The 22,288-nt window shown below is 44.7% G+C and overlaps 1 protein-coding gene across 2 annotated transcripts in view; it reads right to left on the bottom strand.

Moving 5' to 3' along the window:
- Positions 1-209: 209 nt before the first annotated feature.
- NLGN3 (neuroligin 3) overlaps positions 210-22,288 on the bottom strand; it is a 305,227-nt gene continuing 283,148 nt past the window's right edge. For both annotated transcript variants that reach the window (XM_029607233.1, XM_029607234.1), the window contains 2 exons: positions 6,591-7,380; positions 210-6,004 (listed from right to left, as the gene is read on the bottom strand). In XM_029607233.1, the coding sequence (XP_029463093.1) occupies positions 5,161-6,004; positions 6,591-7,380 (1,634 nt within the window). In that variant the 3' untranslated portion in view covers positions 210-5,160. The remainder of the gene's footprint in view (positions 6,005-6,590; positions 7,381-22,288) is intronic.

Genomic DNA, 22,288 nt, shown 5'->3' with positions numbered 1-22,288 from the left:
TGCATAATTTGCAGCTTTTAAAATGTACGTGGCCCAGATTCTTGCCTATGTGGGCCTTTTAAAGCGAGCACTCTTAAGAGAGCACACTTCACACACGGGCATACACACACCTTGTGCACAATATATATGCATGCGTGCATGCACACCTCACACACTGCACATGCACCTTGCACATCTGCAGAGGATTTCACACTATCAAGAGTCCCATTTCCTTTATTTGGAATACGATCTCCAGTGGCCCGTGATATGGTAGCAATACATTCTATAAATACTGTTAGACCGTTCTCCCAAGGACCCCCAGCACCTCACAGACTAAACTCATTTCACAGCCTTTAATTTTGTCCTCAGACTCCAGTGCCTACAGAAATGAACCCAAGTTATTAAATAAAACGGACGTCCTGTCCTGACTGCCAGGATTCTCTTCTGTCTTTGTAAGGGGGGAAAGGCCTTAATCTTTCTTAAGGTCCCTGGAAGTGGCATTTTTAGCTTTTCAAACCACCCTTTTCTCAAAACTATTAAAAAGATTTGCTGATATAGAGGGTTAATGTGAAGATAGAAAACAATTCTGCAGAAAAGAAACAAATGCTAGAAATCTACAACATATCATGGACTTGCAAATGAAAACCTTGAGCCTGGGCTGGCCTTGGGGGAAGTGTGAGCTGGGGAGATTGCTCACAGCACCGTGAGACAAGGGGCGCACCAGCACCAGCACCACCTGCTGGGCTGGGTCGGATCTGCCTCCAGCCCACCCCCAGTGTCTCATTAGGCCAGCACTGTGAGGGGCCATCACATAAATGTTACGGCTCACACCACCGGGGCAGCCCTGGACAGTGCCGCTTCCTCTGTCAGCTGATGGTGGCGCCAAAGAAGAGCTGGGGATACGGCCACCGGGAGGGGAGGAGAAGACTGAAACTACTGGGAATTGGAGGGGGGAGAAACTTACAATTTATTTTACTTTTACATTTGACATTTACACATGGTGGGGACAGGGAGAGGGAAGACTGTACAAGAGGTGATGGGGAGAGAGGCAGATCTACACGTGGCGCTGGTGTTGAGGGAAATAGGGAGGAGATCTACAAGAGCGGGGGGGGAGGGGGCCTGAGTTACAGATAAGAGGCCCAGATAATCAGCTGAATAATTTCTCCTCTCATACTCATGTCCTAAAATCCTAACAACCATGGGGTGAGCCACTCAGCAGTCTCCGCACTTACAACCATGGGGTGAACAAATCAAACTCAGCATGTCTATAAACTCACAAACTATGAGGTGAGACACACACACTCAGCAGTCTCTGTACACAGTATCAAGGGATAGATCACTCACACTCAGCAGTTTGAGCACCCACAGCCATGGGGTGAGTGCACACAGAATAATGGGATGAGAAAATTACACTCGGCAGTCTCTGAACAGACAACCTTGGGGTGAACCTCTCATACTCAGAAGGTTCTGCACATTCAGCCAAAGGGTGAGCCACTCACATTTGATAGTCTATGCACCCAGACCCATGGGGTGAGCCACTCATGGTTAGCAGTTTCTGCACACAGAACCATAGGGTGAGCCACTCGCACTCAGCAGTCTCTGCACCCACTACCAAGGGGTGACCTCCTCACACTCAGGAGTCTCTGCCCACACAACTATGGGGTGAGCCATTCACACTCAGCAATCTCTGCACCCACTACCAGAGGGTGAGCCACTCACACTCTGCAATTTCTGCACTCACACGTTTAGGGCGAGCTACTGACACTCAGCAGTCTCTGCACACAGAACCAGAGGGTGAGCTACTTATACTCGGAAGTCTCTGTACCCACAACCATAGGGTAAGCCAGTCACACTCAGCAGTCTCTGCACCCATTACCATAGGGTGAGCCACTCACACTCAGCAGTCTCTGCACACAGAAACATGGGATAAGCTTCTCACACTCAGCAGCTCTGCACCTGCTACCAAGGGGTGAGCCACTCACACTCAGCAATCTCGGCACCCATTACTAAGGGGTACGCCACTCATACTCAGCAGCCTCTGCATCCACAGCCATAGGGTGACCAATATACTAAGCAGTCTCTGTATAAAGGACCATGGGGTAAGCTACTCACACTCAGCAGTGTCTGCATCTACTTCCAAGAAGTGAGGTACTCACACTCAGTGGTCTCTGCATACAGAACTATGGGCTAGCCATTCACACTTGGCAGTCTCAGCACCCACAGCCATAGGGTGACCAACACACTGAACAGTCTTTGCATTCACAACCATAGGGGTGAGCCACTCATATTCAGCAGTCTCTGCACCCACCACCATGGGGTCAGCCACTCACACTCACGAGTCTCGGCACCTACCACCATGAGGTGAGGCACTCACACTCAGTAGCCTCTGCACCCACAACCTTGGGGTAAGGTACTCACTCTGGGCTTGACACTTCTGAGGTTACAATGCCACCATTTGATTTAGGGTCAAAGGAAGGATCCTCCTCTATCACAGGCCCCATCACCCTTCCTGGGACCAAAGAGAGCAGGAGGAAGGAGCTGGAATCCTGGTATCCCTCTGTACTGTGGGGGACCAGCAATGTGGCCTGACCTCGTTTCTCACCCCTTCTCCATGTCTGTGTGTGAGACGAATCAGTCTACCTCTTGCATCGTGCATTGCTAGTGCTACACAAATATTAAACAATATTTACTCTCAAAGTACTTCCATTCAACACAAAATCAACTTCTTTTTTGGAGCAATGAGGGGGCTAGAAGGCTTGTCAGAGAAACCACTGAGTCAATGCTAGTATGGATATGGCCAGAGAGAAATATTAAAAGTAATCAGCTCAGCCCTGCTTGCTGCCACTCAGCCCTTACTCTCAATCTGGAACAGGAAAAGGGGCAGGAGGTGCTGGGATGCTATCCTTCAAGAGGAAGCCTAGTGGAGGGGAGCTGGAGGAGCATTCTGAAGATCGTCTCTCCGTACACGTCTCTTCAAAGTATTTTACAATCTGAATTTCCATAGGACAGATGTGTTAGTCTTTTAATGAATGAAACTGATGCTTCTTTTTTAAAAAATGTCTTTTTGAATAGAAAAATGTCACAGGAACAAAGATGGAAACAGGTTAAAACTGTGTCCATACAGCCCCTGGGGGGGGGGGGGGGGTGTGTCACATGGTACAGCATGGTGCAGCACTGCGGAGGAAAGGGTGGGGGTGGCCTCACAGGACACAGCACAATGAAGCACCCCCCTAGGGGGCTCACAGGACGATACAGCACCGCACTGCCAGGAGGACTCACGAGACACAGAATAGTGTGGCACTGCCGAGGGGGGAGGGGGCTCAAAGGACATAGCACAATGCAGCATCCCTAAGATGGGTGCTTCAAGGACACAACTCAGTGTGACACCGCCTGGTGGGGTGGAGGGGGCTCCCAGGACACAGTACAGTGCGGCACCACAGGACAACGTACATTGTGGCACTCCCTGGTGGGGAGGGCTCACAGGACACAGTACAGTGTGGTACCCCCTGGTGGAATGGGGGTTCATATGACACAGTGCAGTGCAACATCCCCTGGTGAGATGGGGGGCTCACAGATCACAGCATTTTGCAGCACTGCTGTGAGGGGGAGGAGTCACAGGACACATTTTGCAGCACTGCTGTGAGGGGGAGGAGTCACAGGACACATTTTGCAGCACTGCTGTGAGGGGGAGGAGTCACAGGACACATTTTGCAGCACTGCTGTGAGGGGGAGGAGTCACAGGACACATTTTGCAGCACTGCTGTGAGGGGGAGGAGTCACAGGACACATTTTGCAGCACTGCTGTGAGAGGGAGGAGTCACAGGACACATTTTGCAGCACTGCTGTGAGGGGGAGGCGTCACAGGACACAGTTCAAAGTGGCACCTCCAGGGGTCTAACAGGGCTATTGAGTGGGCACTGGCTTAGTGGACAGGAAAATTCTTACAGAGCTTCCTGGCAGTTTGAGGGGTTTCTTTTGTACACACTCGCTCTCATTTGTGGTCACAAATCCAGTAAAATAAAACACATCCCAGACAGACAATGCAACTCCTCGGTCTCCCCACCCCCTCCTGGCACAGGGGATGTAAGCTTCATCTTTCTTCCCTCTGACAAGGAAAGAGTGCTAGGACCCCTCAGACCCAATAACTGCAATTTCCTTGGTCCGCCCTTTCCATCTCTTGGCCCTGCTCAGTTGTCCAGGTGTGGTAGTCTGTGGGCCCAGACTGGTGCTGTAGACCCGATCTCCATCTTCCTTGCTCCCCAGGAGAGAAAGGCAAAAACACTTAAAAATCAATATAGGAAGGACAAATGACCATTGCTTTCTGGCAGGGAGGGAGCTCTCCCCCCTTTCTTTTCCACGATGTTTGGATGATACAACAAGTCTGATGGAGAAAAGAAAGGGATTTGCTGTATAATAAAATTAGTATCACAAAAACCAACACATCCACTGCCCAAAGACTCTTTCCATCCATTTTTCCACAGATTCCTTATGCCCATGAATCTGCTCTCCCAGCGACAGGATACATACATTCAGGGAGAGATGCATCTCTTCTCCTACGCTCCACTCGTCTCCTTTAGAAATGTGTTCTATCTACTTGCCTTCCCTTTGGGAAATATATTATATACTCCTCTCTAAGAGATGTATTATATCCACTCTTCTCCTCACTGGGAGATGTTATGTCCACAACCCTCCTCATTGAGATGTGATATCCACTCTCCTCCTCTCTGAGACATATTTGCTCTCCTCCTTACTGAGAGATATTATATCCACTCCCCTCCTCTCTGAGACATGATATTTGCTCTCCTCCTCACTGGGACATGTTATATCCACTTCCCTCCTCTCTCAGACATGATATTTGCTCTCCTCCTTACTGGGAGATGTTATATCCACTGTCCTCTTCTCTCTGACAGACGCATTATAGCCATTTGCCTGAAGATAGTCAGTCACATATTTAAAAGATTTCTTTGCTTAATTTTTTCCTGCAGTTTATCAATGGTTAGATTTCCTGAAATCATTGTAATGTCTTGCCACTTGCCTTCTCTCACCTGTAGAGACATTTGTTACTCTATGGATGTGCGTGTGCATGTCTGTGTGGATGTGTTGTTCACGTGTCTGTGGCAATGTGTGCATTGATGCAGCCATGTCCAAAGGCTGGGGGGTAGGGGGGATTCCCTTTTCAGACTATACCCTTGTGGTGGAGTGTGAATGAGGAAGCCCTGTGTTGTTGAAACCTGCAGCAAAAGTATTATAGGGGTGAAGTGTCTGCAGTCCTACTAAAGAATTTGGGATCATGGTAATGGTGTTAGGGGTCATCAGGGGGATATCGTCTGGTGAGCGGCGTAAGGTGAGTGTATAATCAGGCAGTGAGGTGAGGCACAAGGCATCAGGAGCCTGCACTGAGTCACAGTCATGATGAGTCTGATTCATCTGCAGGGAAGTAATTTCCTCTTCAGGCGTATGACTGATATCATTGATGGCATTGCGCTGGGGGCTGGGCTGGCGGTGGGTGTCTTGCCGTCGCTTGTCCTTCCGGTAGTAAAGAGCTGCGAATGCTAGCACATTGAGAAACAGGAGGGAAGCGCCTACAGCAATGGTGACACTCAACTCTGTAGAGTAATCTCGTGATTCCTCTACCCCTGATGGACCACCCGCATCCTCTTCCGAGTTCCACTTCTCCTTGGCGTACTCATTGTTATATGCTGTTGAAATGGGTGGGCGCTTGGTGGTCCAGACTTTGCCGTTGGGGCGCCGCGTGATGTGGGAGTTCTGTGTGGTGTCAGGGGGTGGCACTTTGGTGGTGGTTGAGGTGTAGTGGAACATGTCATGTAGGTTGTAGAGATGTGGCACCAGGTGCTTCCAGAAGGCAACCTTGGTGGCACGGTAGTGATCACGCACGCGAGGCTTCAGACCGATGTGCAGGTAAAGCTGATCCCGGGGGTTGTACTTGGACCAGGCCACCTCTTCAAAGCGGTTTGCCTTGGTATGGATGAACTTTGTGTCCTGTGGAACAGGCTTGTTCGGGTCCCTAACAATGAAAACAATCAAAACCTGCAAAAGTCACTTTCACTTTTCAGCAGAGCTCATGGGACACACACAACAGAAAAATGTAAGGACAGCACGTGAAGTGGGTCATGATACAGACCAAACACATGGGAGGGACGTGAAGGAAAGGCAGATATGAGCATGAAAGTAGATCTGTGCTTTATAACTTTGACATAGAAAATCGATAAAATGCTGTAGTTAGGAGAGCTGTATTTAATGCAATTATCCTAATTCAGACACGAGAAGAAAAATGGAGAATGAGGAGCAGACAGAGAGAAGAAGGGAGAGATGGGGAATGAAAAGGGGAAGAGAGGAAAGAAAGGGACAATAAGCAATACGAAGAGTTAGAGAATATGGAGAAGGAAAGGAGAAGGTGCGAGTACAACAGTATGCAGTAAGAGGGGGGAGAAAGAAGAAGGGCAGGCAGAGAAAGACCTAAAATTGAGAAAGAGATAGAGAATGAGAGACAGGGAGATATGTAAAAACATGAAGAGAGAGAGACAGAGGGAGAAGATACAGAAAGAGACAAGCATTTCCTAACAATACAGCTGCTTTCTCCCTTTCCTCACCCGGTTTTAGCAAAGTTGGTCCAGTAGGTCATGACCACGGCACTCAGCATAATGTCATTCTTGGAGAAATTGCAGGGGAAGAGATCAGTTGGACCAATCATGGGGATCCCAAACACATAAGGCACCTCATCTCCATGAGCTGAATCTGACCATGCTGGCTTCATCAGGCTCTGGCAGTGATGGTAGAAAGCATAGAAGTATGTCGGTGAGCCATAGCGGGCATGGAGGTCTGCGGTCACCACTGATGGCTCCACCCACTGATGGTCCGTGAACAGTGCTACCAAAGTCTTGCGGCGAGTCTCTGGATTATCACGGTCTGCCCAGTCCGTGTACATGAATTTGATGGTTTCCCTCAGAGTATCCTTCCCCTCTGGGTACCCATATAAATTGTCTACAAAGTTGGAGACCGAGTAATCAAAGTCACTGCCAGATACTCCATCCTCTGCATCCACCACACTTTCCACAAATTTCAATCCCTCACCCTGGTTCACCCCAAGCATGATGTCATAGTTCAGGAACTCGCCCTGCTCCATGAGGATCTCGGGATCATCAGGAATCACATCACCATCGATGACAGGTCCAAAAGCAACATGGTATCGTGCAGGCTGAATGTCCTGCTCCACCAGTTCTTTGGAACTCTTCTGACGTAGACAATCCACCATGTCCACAGTATCCAGAACATTGCATCCCACCTTCTCGGCCAGCATTCGTGTGTACTTTACAGGCTGGTAGTTCACCGCCCAGCTGGAGAGAGCAGAGCCGCTCTGGATAATAGCTCTCTGGAACAGTCCTGCAAAGGGAAAGAAATCCAGTCAGAGCATGAGCACCTGGTCATACAGGGCCAGGAAAAATGTCTGGACATTTTGGGCCAAGAGTACTGCAGGCAAAAGCACAAGGACCCTAGCGCATACATAAGAGAATACAACTTGTCAATGAAGATTGTAAAAAGGTGTCTTATGGTTAACCAGTATCACACATACAGGATGCACTGCATGTGTGCCTCACCAGCAGTGTCACACTCATCTTATATGTACAGAATGCAATGCAGATGTGCCCAGCCCGGAGGTTCACACACATCACACATACAAAGTGCACTGCATGTGAGCCTAGCCAGCAGTGTCTCACATGTACAGGGTGGGCTGAGGGTGCATTTTGTGTAGTTGAGAATAGAAGTTTTTTTTACCTAAACCAACACAAAGACATAGAAATCTGACAGCAGAAGACCATATGGCCCATTCAGTCTGCCCATCCACACAACTTCTCAGCTCTACAATCCCTACCAGAACCTCAGAGATCCCCTGTGTTTGCTTGTCCCATGCTTTCTTGAATTCAGATACTGTCCTTGTCTCCACCATTGCTACTGGGAGGCTGTTTCATGCATCCACTACCCTCTCTCGAAAGAAATATTTCCTTAGATTACTTCTGAGTCTACCATTTTTAACCCTCATCCCATGCAGGGCCGGTGCATTCCAATAGACGAACTAGGCAGTCACCTACGGCGCCAGTCATTAGGGGGTAGCAAAGAGCAGTCATATAGGGCTGTGAGCAGAGCTCATCCCACTTTCGGTCGAGAGAAGCAGAGACTCAGTGGGCTGCGAGCAGTGTGTGTGTGTGTGTGTGTGTGTGTGAATAAGAGGGATTGTGTGTGTATGAGAGAGCAATGATGTTAATGAGAGAGAGGGAGGGAGCCTTTGTAAGGGGGTACATATGTGAAAGAGACAAGGAACCTAAGTGTGTGTGTCTGAGTGAATGCGGTCGGGACCAGAACCGAGGCCTGGACCATAAAGGGAGTTGGGGGGGGGCAACGCAAGGCAGAAGATTTGCTTAGGGCACCTAATACCCTTGCACCGGCCATGAGCCCATGACCCCTCTCTTCAGTATCTTTTCCTTTGAAAGAGGCTCGTCTCCTGTGCATTGATACCTTGGAGATATTAAAATATCTCTATCATATCTCCCCTATTCTCTAGGGTGTACATGTTTAGATCTTTAAGTCTATTCCCATATGCTTTAGAACAAAGACACTGACTATTTTAGTGGCCACCCTCTTTACTGACTCCATCTTGCTTATATCCTTTTGAAGATGCAGTCTCCAGAATTGTACACAGTATTCCAAATGAGGTCTCATCAGGGACCTATACAGGGGTAATATCACCTCTCTTTTTCTTCTGACCATTCTTTTCCCTAAGCAGCTAAGCATCTTTCTGGCTTTTGCCATCGCTTTATCCACCTGTTTGACCACCTTGAGTTCATCAGATACAATCACACCAACATTCTGCTTTTGTTTCGAGCTTAGAAGATTTTAATTTCTTAGACTGTACTGCTCCCTTAGCATTAAATCTTAGTTGCCAAACCTAGAATATTTCTCAAGCTTTGCTAGATCCCTCGTGCTTTCCATACCTTCTTGGGTGTCTACCCTGTTGCAGATTTTGGCAATTATCTGCAAAAAGACAAACCTTTCCCAACAATCTTCCATAATATCACTTATGAAAATGTGTCACACTATTAACACCCCTCTGCTCAGAGAGAATTCCATTTATTATTACTCTTTGTCACTTCTCACTCAGCCAGTTTCTAACCCAGCCAGTCACTCTAGGTCCAAACTAAGGGCACATAATTTATTTATGTCTCCTGTGTGGAACCTGTTAAAGGCCTTACTGAAATCCAAGTACATTACGTCTAGCAATCCAACTTTCTGGTCACCCAGTCAAAGAAATTGATACGTTAGATTGCAGAAACTGCACTCTCCTCTGTTTTAGCAATGATTCCATTAATTTCCTCACCACAGAGGTCTGACTAACCAGTCAGTAGTTCCCAGCCTCCTCCTTGATTCCACTTTTAGGAATAGGAACCACATCTGCCCCTCTACAGCCCTCTGGAACTATTTATTTATTTATATTCTGCTTTTCAGCACTTCAAAGCAGATTACATTCAGGTACGGTAGGTATTTCCCTATCTCCAGAGGGCTTACCATCTAATCTTATATCTGAGGCAACAGAGAGTAAAGTGATTTGGAGATCACAAGGAGTGGGATTTGAACCCTTAATTCTGGTTCGTAGCCTGCTATTCTAACCTCTAGGCTACTCCCGACTCTCAAGAAACACTGAAAAAGTCAGCCAGAGGAGCATGCAGATTCATTGTGGATATTCTGCTGGGGGTCCTACAGGACAGGTTTGAGAACAATTGCATTGTCCTGCATCTGAAGGAGATACAAGTTTGAAACTGACAAGCAGGCTGTTAATAGAAACAAAAAACATATTATGAAATGTCTGTATGCCATTGCAAGAAGTCCAAGAAGCAAGATGGGAGAGTTAAAGTATATAGCATTCAATGAAGAAGTAGACATAATTGGCATCTCAGCCTAGTAGGAGGAGGATAATCAACAGGATAGTGGCAGAGTAGTGATCACACATGTGAGACTTCAGACCGATGTGCAGATAAAGCTGATCCCAGGGGTTGTACTTGGACCAGACCATCTCTGCAAAGCAGTTTGCCTTGATATAGATGAACTTTGTGTTCTGTGTACAAATTATATCACAATGATAGGGTGGATTAATTTGGTGGGGGCTGGCACTTTATGCTCGGGATGGCATAGAGTCTAACTGGATACAGATCCTACAGGAGACTAAACGCACAATAGAATCTTTATACGTAGAAATCCCGTGTGTGTTGGAGAAGAGTATAGTGATAGGAGTATAGTACCATGCACCTGGCCAAAATTGATCAGATGGGCGATGAAATGCTAAGAAAAATTAGGCAAGCTAACAAATTTGATAGTGCAGTAATAATGGGAGATTTCAATTACCCCTATAAATGATAAATGTAACATCAGGACATGCTAGAGAGGTAAAGTTCTTGGATTGAATAAACGAGTGCTTCATGCAGCATTTGGTTCAGAACTGACAAGAGGGGGGATCCATTTCAGATCTAATTCTTAATAGAATGCAGGATTTGGTGAGAGAAGTAACAGTGGTGGGGCCACTTGGCAATAATGATCATAACATGATGAAATTTGACTTAATAACTGGAAGATGGATATTAAATACATTTACAACTCTAGCACTAAACTTTTGAAAGGGAGATTTTGATAAAATGAGGAAAATAGAATAAAACTGAAAGGTGAGCTGCAAAGGTTAAGAGTGTACAACAGGTGTGGACATTGTTTAAAAATACCATCTTAGAAGTGCAGTCCAGATGTATTCCATGCATTAAAAAAGGTGTAAAGAAGGCCAAACGACTGCTGGCATGGTTAAAGGCAAAGTGAAAGAGGCTATTTTAGCCAAAAGAAAGTCCTTCAAAAATTGGAAGAAGGATCCATCTGAAAAAAATAGTAAAAATCATAAGCATTGGCAAGTTAAATGTAAAACATTGATAAGACAGGCTAAGAGAGAATTTGAAATGAAGTTGACTGTAGAGGCAAAAAACTCAATAAAAACTTTAAAAAATATATACTAAGCAGAGAGCCTGCGAAAGAGTTGATGATCGAGGGGGTAAAGAGGCACTTAGGGGAGATAAGGCCATTGTGGAAAAACTAAATTAATTCTTTTCTTTGGTGTTTACTAATAAGGATGTTGGGGCGATACCCGTTCCAGAGACGGTTTTCTAAGGTGATGATTCAGATGAAATGAACCAAATCATAGTGAATCTGGAAGATGTAGTAGCCCAGATTGACAAACTGAAGAATAGCATATCATGTGGACCAGGTGGTATAAACCCAGGGGTGGATTACAGGAAAATATCAGCCCGGGGGATTTTTTCAAAACCGGTCCATGGGGTATCTTATGGCCTCATGCACTTTCCCTGCAGCACATGTGTCAAAAGCTCCCAAAAGCATGCCAAGTCAACCTGGAACCCGGCATAATTGAGCCAAAATATTTCCAAAATAAACTTTCCTAAATAACTAAGAAATAATGCATATTCTAGACCAGGGGTGAGCAGAGCTGCAGCCCCTTGTTCCATCCATGCAATTTGGTTGGGCCTCCTACACATCTGCTTATATTGCTTATAGAGAATCATCCTGGATTCTTGGTCTAGCTCTTGAACCAGTTTCAAGTAATAATACTGCCAGCAAGTGTCGGAAACACACACACTCAGTCATAAACAGATTTTTAGATTGCAGAAGCTTTATTGGCACATACACACTGACAGATTCAAAGACACATACTCCTTCTCAGACCCAAAGACACATCCACACACAGGGTGTGGGTGTGGGTCTGTGACAGAGAGAAAGAAACCCACACACACACACACACACACACACACTCACACACACTCTCTCACAAAGTGTGTATGGGTGTTTGTCTCTCTCTCTCACTCTCTGACATGCTACTGTTGTGCTTCTGCTTCTGCTCATACAGTCCAGCACTGCTGCATCAAGGTGTAAAGTCCCTGCTTGCTGCCAGCCCTTCCCCATTCTGCAGCTGCCCCCTCCCTTTCCCAATCCCATTTTCTAACAGACTTGCTGGTTCCACAGCCAGCTGCTTCTCTCAGAGCTCAGTACAGACACCTCAGACAGAAGCCTCCCCAGCACTGCATAGGCACTTCCCTCCTGTCATACCCTCTTCCTTCCTGTGCCTGTGGCTTGCCTCCATTTCTCTGCAACCCTCCCACCACTCTAGTACACTGCCTGCTGCTGGTATGGTTCCTCAGGCTCTGCTCTACCTACCTATTCCAGGGGAGTGGGGAACAGAAGTGACCCATACCGTTCCCTGGGCTTATAAAAAGACAAAATTAAGTCCTGGCCGAGCCTGGCTTTCACAATTGTGCACCTTGCGCGTGCCGAGCCCGCTCCGAGCCGCGCTGCCTTCTCCCGTTCCCTACCCCCTCACCCCACTTTCCCTTCCCCTACCTTTTTTCTCTTCTTTTTTTTTTGTTTCAGAACTTACTTCAGCCCTGGGGCTGAAGTAAGTTGTGTGCCGGCCAACTGCCGGCGCGCGATCCCAAGCACAGCAGTAAATGGCCGCTGTGCCTGGAGCCTCGGGCCCTGCCCCTGCCCCAGGACTGCCCCGCCCCTTTTTGCAAGCCCCGGGACTTACATGCGTCCCGGGGCTTTACGTGCGTTGCTGGGCCTTTTTAAAATAGGTCCGGCGCGCATAAATCCTCCTGATTTACGTGCGTAACCTTTTTAAAATCTGGCCCTATATGTTTTAGAAAACTCTTCAACCTAAGAAAGGGTAAATGTGAATCGGTTATTTACTCTTTTGGATAATAGGAGGACTAGGGGGCATACTCCATGATGTTAGCAAGTCGCACATCTAAAACTAATCGGAGAAAAGTTTTTTTCACTCAACGCACAATTAGGCTCTGGAATTTGTTGCCAGAGGATGTGGTTAGTGAAATTAGTGTAGCTGGGTTTAAAAAAAGGATTGGATAAGTTCATGGAGAAGTCCATTAACGGCTATTAATCAAGTTGACTTAAGGAATAGCCACTGCTATTACTAGCAACAGTAACATGGAATAGACTTAGTTTTGGGTACTTGCCAGGTTCTTATGGCCTGGATTGGCCACTGTTGGAAACAGGATGCTGGGCTTGATGGACCCTTGGTCTGACCCAGTATGGCATGTTCTTAGGTTCTTATCTTTTTCCAGTCAGAGTTCCACAAGATTGGGGGGGGGGGGGGGGGCAAGCAAAAGCCATCAAACTTGTTCTAGACCAACGGTGTGCACAACAAACAATGCTCTCCTGATCTGAGAGGGCCAGCAGATGCATCCTTTCTATGTATACAGGACCCAGGCCATGCAAGGCCTTAAGTCAGGAAGAGTATTTTAAACCTGTGCCTAAAGCCACTGGAAGCCACTTGCAATCCTGACATCACTGAGCAGAGATATTCATTCTCGTTGAGAAGCCGGCACCACCTACAGACAGAAGTCACAAAATGATCAGAGGAATATATATATTATGACTACTCAATGTCATTACAAACTGTTTAAATCTGTTTATTAGCAGAAAATTGTACCACAAAAAAGTTTTTTTTAAACAGACTCAGCATATAAGGGTAGATTTTAAGACGTGCGCATGCTACCCGGCGCGCTCACATGTACGCTCAATTTTATAACAGGCGCGCGCATGTTATAAAATCAGGGGTTGGCGCATGCAAGGCGGTGCACACTTGTGCACCTTGCGCGTGCTGAGCCACGCTGCCTTCCCCGTTCCCTCCCAGGCCGCTCCGAAATCAGCGTGGCCTCGGAGGGAACTTCCCTTCCCCTACCTCCCCCGCCCTTTCCCCCCTACCTTTTTCTTTTTTTAACTTCTGTTTTAAAACTTACTTCAGCCCTGGGGCTGAAGTAAGTTGCGCGCACCGGCCAACTGCTGGCGCGCGATCCCCGGCACAGCAGCAAATGGCCGCTGTGTCCGAGGCCTCTGACCCTGCCCCTGCTCTGCCCCTGGACAGCCCCTTTTTGCAAGCCTCGGGACTTACACGCATCGCCGGGCCTTTTGAAAATAGGCCTGGCCCGTGTAACCTTTTGAAAATCTGGCCCATAATGTTCCATCCACTATAAGCCCCACAAAATATCACATTTCAAACCCACTAAATGTTTTAACATTATAATAACGATGCACACACATTATACTATTCTTAGCTCAATCCACACATGCTCATACATACATGCATATCCAACCATGCTATATAAAATCATGCATAATAAGGAAAAAGTCCCCTAGAACAATTACTAAAATATTCACCTAAAATGTAATCCTCAATCATACCAAATAATCGGGTTCAAAATTCCAATGCCTAGGATCACATATCTCAAAACATTAGAAGTCCACTATATATTCCAAATGCCAACAGTTGAATGGTCTTAATCCAATCGACAACTCCATAGAGTAGATCCCACGCTACTGATGCCAGTAATATCATTGGCTATTCCCTAAGTAAATTTGATTAATAGCAGTTAATAGACTTCTCCTCCATGAACTTATCCAACCCTTTTTTAAACCCAGCTACACTAACTGCACTAACCACATCCTCTGGCAACAAACTCCTAACATTATATGGTGAGTGTGTTTAAAAAACATTTTTTTGTGGAACAATTTTTTGCTAATAAACAGATTTAAACAGTTTGTAATGACATTGGGCAGTCATAATATATATATATATATATATATATATATATATATATTCCTCTGATCATTTTGTGACATTGATTGATATATTCAGAGGGACTGCACATATATTGTTTTCCACCTATAGAGAGGACATTGCAGTGTAGGCACCCTGGCCTTTGCTCATGGAACTAATCCATTCACACCCCATATTCAATAACCAAGAATCACACAGCCCCTAGAAATTGTCAATAGAACATTATCAGAACAACACAGAATTTTCAAAAGAAACAAAGCAGCATAATGCAAAGGGTATGATGTGGTGGCCATCTTAAACCCCACTACCTTCCTTCTGGCTTTTTACTGAATCTTGTTAATATGTGAAAAGTCTCATAAGAACATAATAAAATGCCATACTGGCTCAGACCAAGGGTCCATCAAGCCCAGCATCCTGTTTCCAACAGTGGCCAATCCAGGCCATAAGAACCTGGCAAGTACCCAAAAACTAAGTCTATTCCATGTAACCATTGCTAATGGCAGTGGCTATTCTCTAAGTGAACTTAATAGCAGGTAATGGACTTCTCCTCCAAGAACTTATCCAATCCTTTTTTAAACACAGCTATACTAACTGCACGAACCACATTCTCTGGCAACAAATTCCAGAGTTTAATTGTGCGTTGAGTAAAAAAGAACTTTCTCCGATTAGTTTTAAATGTGCCCCATGCTAACTTCATGGAGTGCCCCCTAGTCTTTCTACTATCCGAAAGAGTAAATAACCGATTCACATCTACCCGTTCTAGACCTCTCATGATTTTAAACACCTCTATCATATCCCCCCTCAGTCGTCTCTTCTCCAAGCTGAAAAGACCTAACCTCTTTAGTCTTTCCTCATAGGGGAGTTGTTCCATTCCCCTTATCATTTTGGTAGCCCTTCTCTGTACCTTCTCCATCGCAATTATATCTTTTTTGAGATGCGGCGACCAGAATTGTACACAGTATTCAAGGTGCGGTCTCACCATGGAGCGATACAGAGGCATTATAACATTTTCCGTTTTATTCATCATTCCTTTTCTAATAATTCCCAACATTCTGTTTGCTTTTTTGACTGCCGCAGCACACTGCACCGACGATTTCAATGCGTTATCCACTATGACACCTAGATCTCTTTCTTGGGTTGTAGCACCTAATATGGAACCCAACATTGTGTAATTATAGCATGGGTTATTTTTCCCTATATGCATCACCTTGCACTTATCCACATTAAATTTCATCTGCCATTTGGATGCCCAATTTTCCAGTCTCACAAGGTCTTCCTGCAATTTATCACAATCTGCTTGTGATTTAACTACTCTGAACAATTTTGTGTCATCTGCAAATTTGATTATCTCACTCGTCGTATTTCTTTCCAGATCATTTATAAATATATTGAACAGTAAGGGTCCCAATACAGATCCCTGAGGCACTCCACTGTCCACTCCCTTCCACTGAGAAAATTGCCCATTCAATCCTACTCTCTGTTTCCTGTCTTTTAGCCAGTTTGCAATCCACGAAAGGACATCGCCACCTATCCCATGACTTTTTACTTTTCCTAGAAGCCTCTCATGAGGAACTTTGTCAAACGCCTTCTGAAAATCCAAGTATACTAATTCTACCGGTTCACCTTTATCCACATGTTTATTAACTCCTTCAAAAAAGTGTGTACATTCTGAGTTCCATAAACTTCGTGTTGGGTGTGTGTTGCAGGTCCTGTACTATTTTTATAGTCCTGTGGATATTGCGTGTGTGTGCTTGGCTAGCAGTATTATATACATCTCACACTAACAGAATGCACTGTGTGTGGCCTAGCCAGCAATGATACACGCATCTCACACTTATAGAATGCACTGTGTGTGTATGTGACTGGCCAGCAATGTTACACACTTCTTACAAGTATAGAATGCACAGTGCTTGTGTGCATGACTGGCCAGCAAGGTTAAACACAACTCACACGTATAGAATGCGCTCTTTGGACCCGATTTTAAAAGATTTACGCACGTAGAGTGGCTTATGCGCACCGGGCCTATTTTATAAAGGCTAGGCAACGCGCGTAAAGCACCGGGACGCATCTAAGTCCTGGGGCTTTACTAAAGGGGCAGTCTGGGGGTGGGGCCAGAGGCCTCCGGCACAGTGGCCATTTGTTGCAGTGTCGGAGGATCGTGTGCCAGCAGACTGCTGGCAGGCGCAAGAGGTATAATAAGAATTTGGGGGAAGGGAACGGGGGAAGCCTGCGACCCCTGATTTTATAACCAAGTAGCATGCACACATGTACGCCTGCCTGTACTTTTGAAAATCTATCCCTTTGTGTGTATGCCTGGCCAGCGGGTGTTACACACATCTCGCATGTATAGAATACACTGTGTGAGTGTGTGACTAGCCAGCAGTGTTACACACATCTCACATGTATAGAATGCATTATGGGCCTGATTTTCAAAAGCATTTAAAGCTTAAACTGGGTTTTTCCGTGTAAATGCACTTTACCCATGAAAATGGGCTTTTGAAAATTGCTGCAATATATGCCATTGAATTGTCCATAGGATATTCACATGTAAGTGCACTTTACGCGGGTAAATGGCTTTGGAAAATTGCTACAATAGTGCGTTACATTTTTTTCCCATTTATTATTTATTAAATTTTACATTTGTAAAACATCAAGCAATATCAAACTTGAGTAAGATTAAAGGTAATGGACACAATACTTATCCACCAATTAATTACAGGATTAAGCAACACTAAAAACACTAAATTCTTCCATTCCTGTTTGTCAAGCCCTCAAAAAGAGATCCAATTTACACTACTTCAAGTATATTTATACATACAGTATAACAAAACAAAGCAATTTGACTATACGATGTTATTAAACTATTTGGGAGATCTAACTCCTATTAGTGAGCACATTATGTAGGTTCCTGGAGATGAACTTAAGAACGGTTTCCCTTTATTAACTAAGAATTGGGTAAGATGTGCTGGTTGTAAAAATATTTATTTATTTATTTATTTATGGAATTTATATACCGGGAGTTCCTGTATACAATACATATCACTCCGGTTCACAGTTAAACGGTAATAACTACTGCCGTGTGGCAGTTTACATGGAACAAATTTTTTCATTGGAACAAATCAGAACTTGATATGAGAAGAATAAGCAAACCAACTAACTAGTTTCAAACTTTAAACATATAAGTAAGGCAATTTAGTCTTAGCTAAGAAGTGCAGAGAAAAAAAATACATTAGAACCAATGGATCAGGGTAATTATGGGTTGTTATATCAGTTATATATATATATATATATATATATATATATATATATATACATATAAAATATATATGTATTCCCATTAAATTTTATTAAACATTTACAGGGAAACTTCAAAATGAAATACATACCAAGTTGTAATGCCTGAGGTCTTAATAAGAGAAATTGTTTTCTACGTTTCTGAGTCTGACGCGATAGATCAGGGAACATCTGGACCTTACAGCCCAGAAATTCCTTTGACCTATTCAGGAAATATTTTCTAAAAATCCAGTCCTTGTCAGACTCTAGCATAAAGGTTACCAAAAGTGTAGCAGGCTTCGCTAACTCGGTCTCTGATTTTTCCAAAATCTCAGAAATATTTAAATTCAATTCATAGGCTGGTTGTAATTCTTGCATGGGAATAATCTCTCCCTGATCTGATCTGGAGGTTTTCTTTAATGGGGGAAGGAAATATAATTTAGAAATAATAGGCAAAGTAGCTTCAGGTATACCTAATACCTCCATCAACTATCTCCTCCAGAGTTGCACTGGAGTTGAAGTCGCAAGTTTAGGAAAATTTATTCAATGAATATTCTTACTCTTTGACACATTTTCTAAATTTTCAACCTTGAATTGTATAGCACAGTGCAAATCATTTATTTTTCCCTAAATCATTCTTAACCAAATTCACATCTCTTTTAAGTTGTAAATTATCCTTCTCAATTTTCCCAACTCTAATTTCCATATCCTTCACCATTCTGACTAGAATATTCTTATTTAAGGCATTTATAGCCTCCCAAATAAGTTCCATGGTTAAATTCTGAGGCCTTACCAGATCTTCAAAGGGTAAAAGGGAAGGTCCAATAAAGTTCTCTCCAAGAGCTTCATCTGTCGCTCCATAGGAGTTTTTACCAACCTCTTGGTTGTAATTTGTTCTGCCGGTGTATCCAGATGGACTACTTGCCTCAAGGGGGGTTTTATCTGGTCTTCCTCTTTGGGTGACCCGATTATTCCCTGTTCCATAGTACGTTACATTTTTACGCATAACTCCTTTTAAAATTACCTCCTAATTGCGTGTGTGACTGGCCAACAGTGTTACGCATGTCTCACACATATAGAATATACTATGAGTCTGTGTGACTGGCCAGCAGTGTTACACACATTTCACATGTATAGAATGCACTATGGGGCGGATTTTAAATGCCCTGCGCGCGTAAATCCGGACAGATTTACGCGCGCAGGGCCCTTGCGCGCCTATTTTGCATAGGCCGCTGGTGCGCGCAGAGCCCTGGGATGCGCGTAAGTCCCGGGGCTTTGTAAAAGGGGCGTGTCAGGGGCGTGTCCAAAATGACGCGGCGTTTTGGGGGCGTGATGCGGCGTTGCGAGGGCAGGCCCAGGGGCATGGCGCCGGCCCGGGGGCGTGTTGAGGCCTCCGAACCAGCCCCCGGGTTGGGTGATGGCGCGCCAGCAGCCCGCTGGCGCGCCATGATTTACTTCTGCTTTTAGCAGGCGTAAATCATGAAACAAAGGTAAGGGGGAGATTTAGATAGGGCCGGGGGGGTGGGTTAGGTAGGGGAAGGGAGGGGAAGGTGGGGGGAGGGCAAAGGAAAGTTCCCTCCGAGGCCGCTCCAAAATCAGAGCGGCCTCGGCGCGCGCAGGTTGCACAAATGTGCACCCCCTTGCGCGCGCCGACCCCGGATTTTATAAGCTATGCGCGTATCTTATAAAATCCAGCGTACTTTTGTTCGCGCCTGGTGTGCGAACAAAAGTACGCAATCGCGCACATTTTTAAAATCTACCCCTAAGAGTCTGTGTGGCTGGCCAGCAATGTTACACACATCTCATACGTATAGAATGTACTATTGGGGGGGGGGGGGGTCCTTCCTGCTGGACCTGGCGACGCTAACCGGAGGTTCACGAATTTGGGCCCACCCTCCCACCTCATCCGAGGGCTCCTGAGAGCATAAAAGGACAGCGACTGCAGTATCCAGATGGGGAGTCCTGCCTGCTGGGCCTGGCGACGCTGACCGGAGGCTCCCAAAGTTGATTCCGCCCTCCCAGATCATTCGAGGGCTGCCAGGAGCATAAAAGAACAGCGACTGCAGTGCGCCACCGCCAGCACACCTAAGCCACACGCTACAGGGGCAACCCTTATCGCCGGTTTTTAGAATGAGCAGTTTTTCTTTTGAACCAGCCGTGGGATGGGCAAGAAGCGCAAAGGCATCATTCAAGTGTTCCCATCCGCATCGGAAGTTCTTTCTTCTTTAACTTAGTTAACACTGGATTCATTCATGCAATCCCAAGTAGATCGGGGTGAAGAGGAACTTGAGGCTCCTCCTCTCAGTGAAACTGTGATCTCACGAAGCCCCGATGGGCCTTCCTCACTGCAGGTTATTTCCTATAACGATATGGGGACTGGTGATCGGTTAGAGGGTGCATTCATTGGGATTGCGGGAATGACGGCTACTACCTGGAGATTAATATACTAATTCAATAAACATACACACGGTTAATGCGACTCCAACATTGCTCTATGCTTCAACGGCAAGAGGAAATGTGAAAAAAAGGATTTGCATCCACAAAAAAGCAGGGGAGTAGCTTGCTTGATATGGCAGTTACTACTCCAAACCAAATAAGCCTGATACTTCACTTTCAATGATATCCAGCATAGCTTTCTGCTTCGGCAGGGGGAATGATAAAAAGATCTCTGCTTCAACGGCAGGGGGAATGTTGAAAAGTTGATTTATATTCGGACAACAACCAACAAGGACAGAGTTGCACAGGCTGGATAAACATGCGTGGGAGTAGCTTGCTATGATGGCGGTTACTACCCCCTAAACAATTAGCTAGATACTTCACTTAGATGCATCTCCAGCACTGCTAACTACATTGATGGCGGGGGTGGAAGGGAAATAGAACAAAAAAAGTCACTTACAAGGGAAAAGAGTAACAGATAAGTATGTGGGGAAAAAAGAAAAAAAAAGTGAAAGCTTGCTGGGCAGACTGGATGAACCGTTTGATCTTCTTCTGCCGTCATTTCTATGTTGGCCCCCATTAGCCTAAGCAATTTCATCTGTTTCTGCCGGAATAGTTTTAAGGGATGGTTAGCGGGTCTATGGACGGTGATAGTTACTTCGGAGAAAAATGTTTCCACAAAAATTGATGCAATGTTGGGGTTATTTGGGGGCCCTCTCTAAGAACATTGAAGAGCATTCTCAGATGTTTGTTGAAATAGAGGGTAACAAGAGATTTTCATCAGAAATGTGATTCATTTCAGCATTCTCGGTTTTCCTTAATTAAGGCTAATTAATTTTTGCATTATAAGATAGAGAATATGGTTAATTATATGCAAGGTATAATCTTAGGTTTCTCATCTTTCCTAAGTGTCTCCTACTGTCCCCTATAGAGCTTTTGAGAAAATTCTATCTTGAAATTTGAAAAGCCTCTAAAGAACACATTTCATCTATTGAAAAATTGTTCTATATACCCTGAGTTGGTACACATGCTAATATTTCTACGACTGAGTTGAATGTTCCACCTCCTGAAATTGACCTTTCTTACTTTTTGGAGGATTCTATCTCTGAAGGTTTGGAAAGATTTACTTTAATAGTTACTTATCTTTGTGAAAAGGATAAGGACTGGACCTTGAGACTTTTTTTTCGTCTAAGGGATAGGTCCTTTCTAGGTCAGCCCATTTCCATGTTTCCTGATGTTATGAAAGAAACTCAGCAGAGGACAAAAGTTTTTAAAGCTGCAAACAGAGTGTTTACCATCAGTGGAACTTTCTTCTAAAATTTCCATGTAAATGTTCAATAAATTACAAAGGTAATAAGTATGGTTTTCATATTATATTTTACCCCACGAGACAAATCTGCCATTTCAATGCAATACTAACACCCAGGACTCAACAGAAAAAACCCTACCCAGGAAAGAGCAGCATTGCAAATATTACATCAGGCCCTAGAAGACCAATATACCTCCTATTGAAAGAACAAGACAGACTGCTGTAGACCCCTAGAAACTATAAACTAGCAGAATCCCTCACCTCGATCACACATTCAGAACACAGAAAGACCCTTACCAAAGTCAAAATGAGACCAACAAACAAAATAAATATAAAACATCAATCATAAAAGTAAATCCACACTAATAAAGAGAATAAATATTTTAAAACTGATGAATAGAACATCCAATAATTAAAACTTCATAAAAATATTTATAAAATTTCCCAAAATACCAATATAATATTTCAAAACAGAAAACATATCAAATAACATCCAATAATGAAACTAATAAATATTTTAAAAAATCTCCCTCTCTTCATACCTGGAAAGTTTCACTTTCCAGCCATTCTGACAGGCCAGTACAGTAAAGCATGCTCAG

The sequence above is a fragment of the Rhinatrema bivittatum genome, chromosome 6 (genome assembly GCF_901001135.1).
Source record: "Rhinatrema bivittatum chromosome 6, aRhiBiv1.1, whole genome shotgun sequence".
NCBI classification, from domain to species: Eukaryota; Metazoa; Chordata; class Amphibia; order Gymnophiona; family Rhinatrematidae; genus Rhinatrema; species Rhinatrema bivittatum.
Note: the sequence above shows the minus strand (reverse complement) of the source record. Positions and strands in the feature narration are given on the sequence as shown.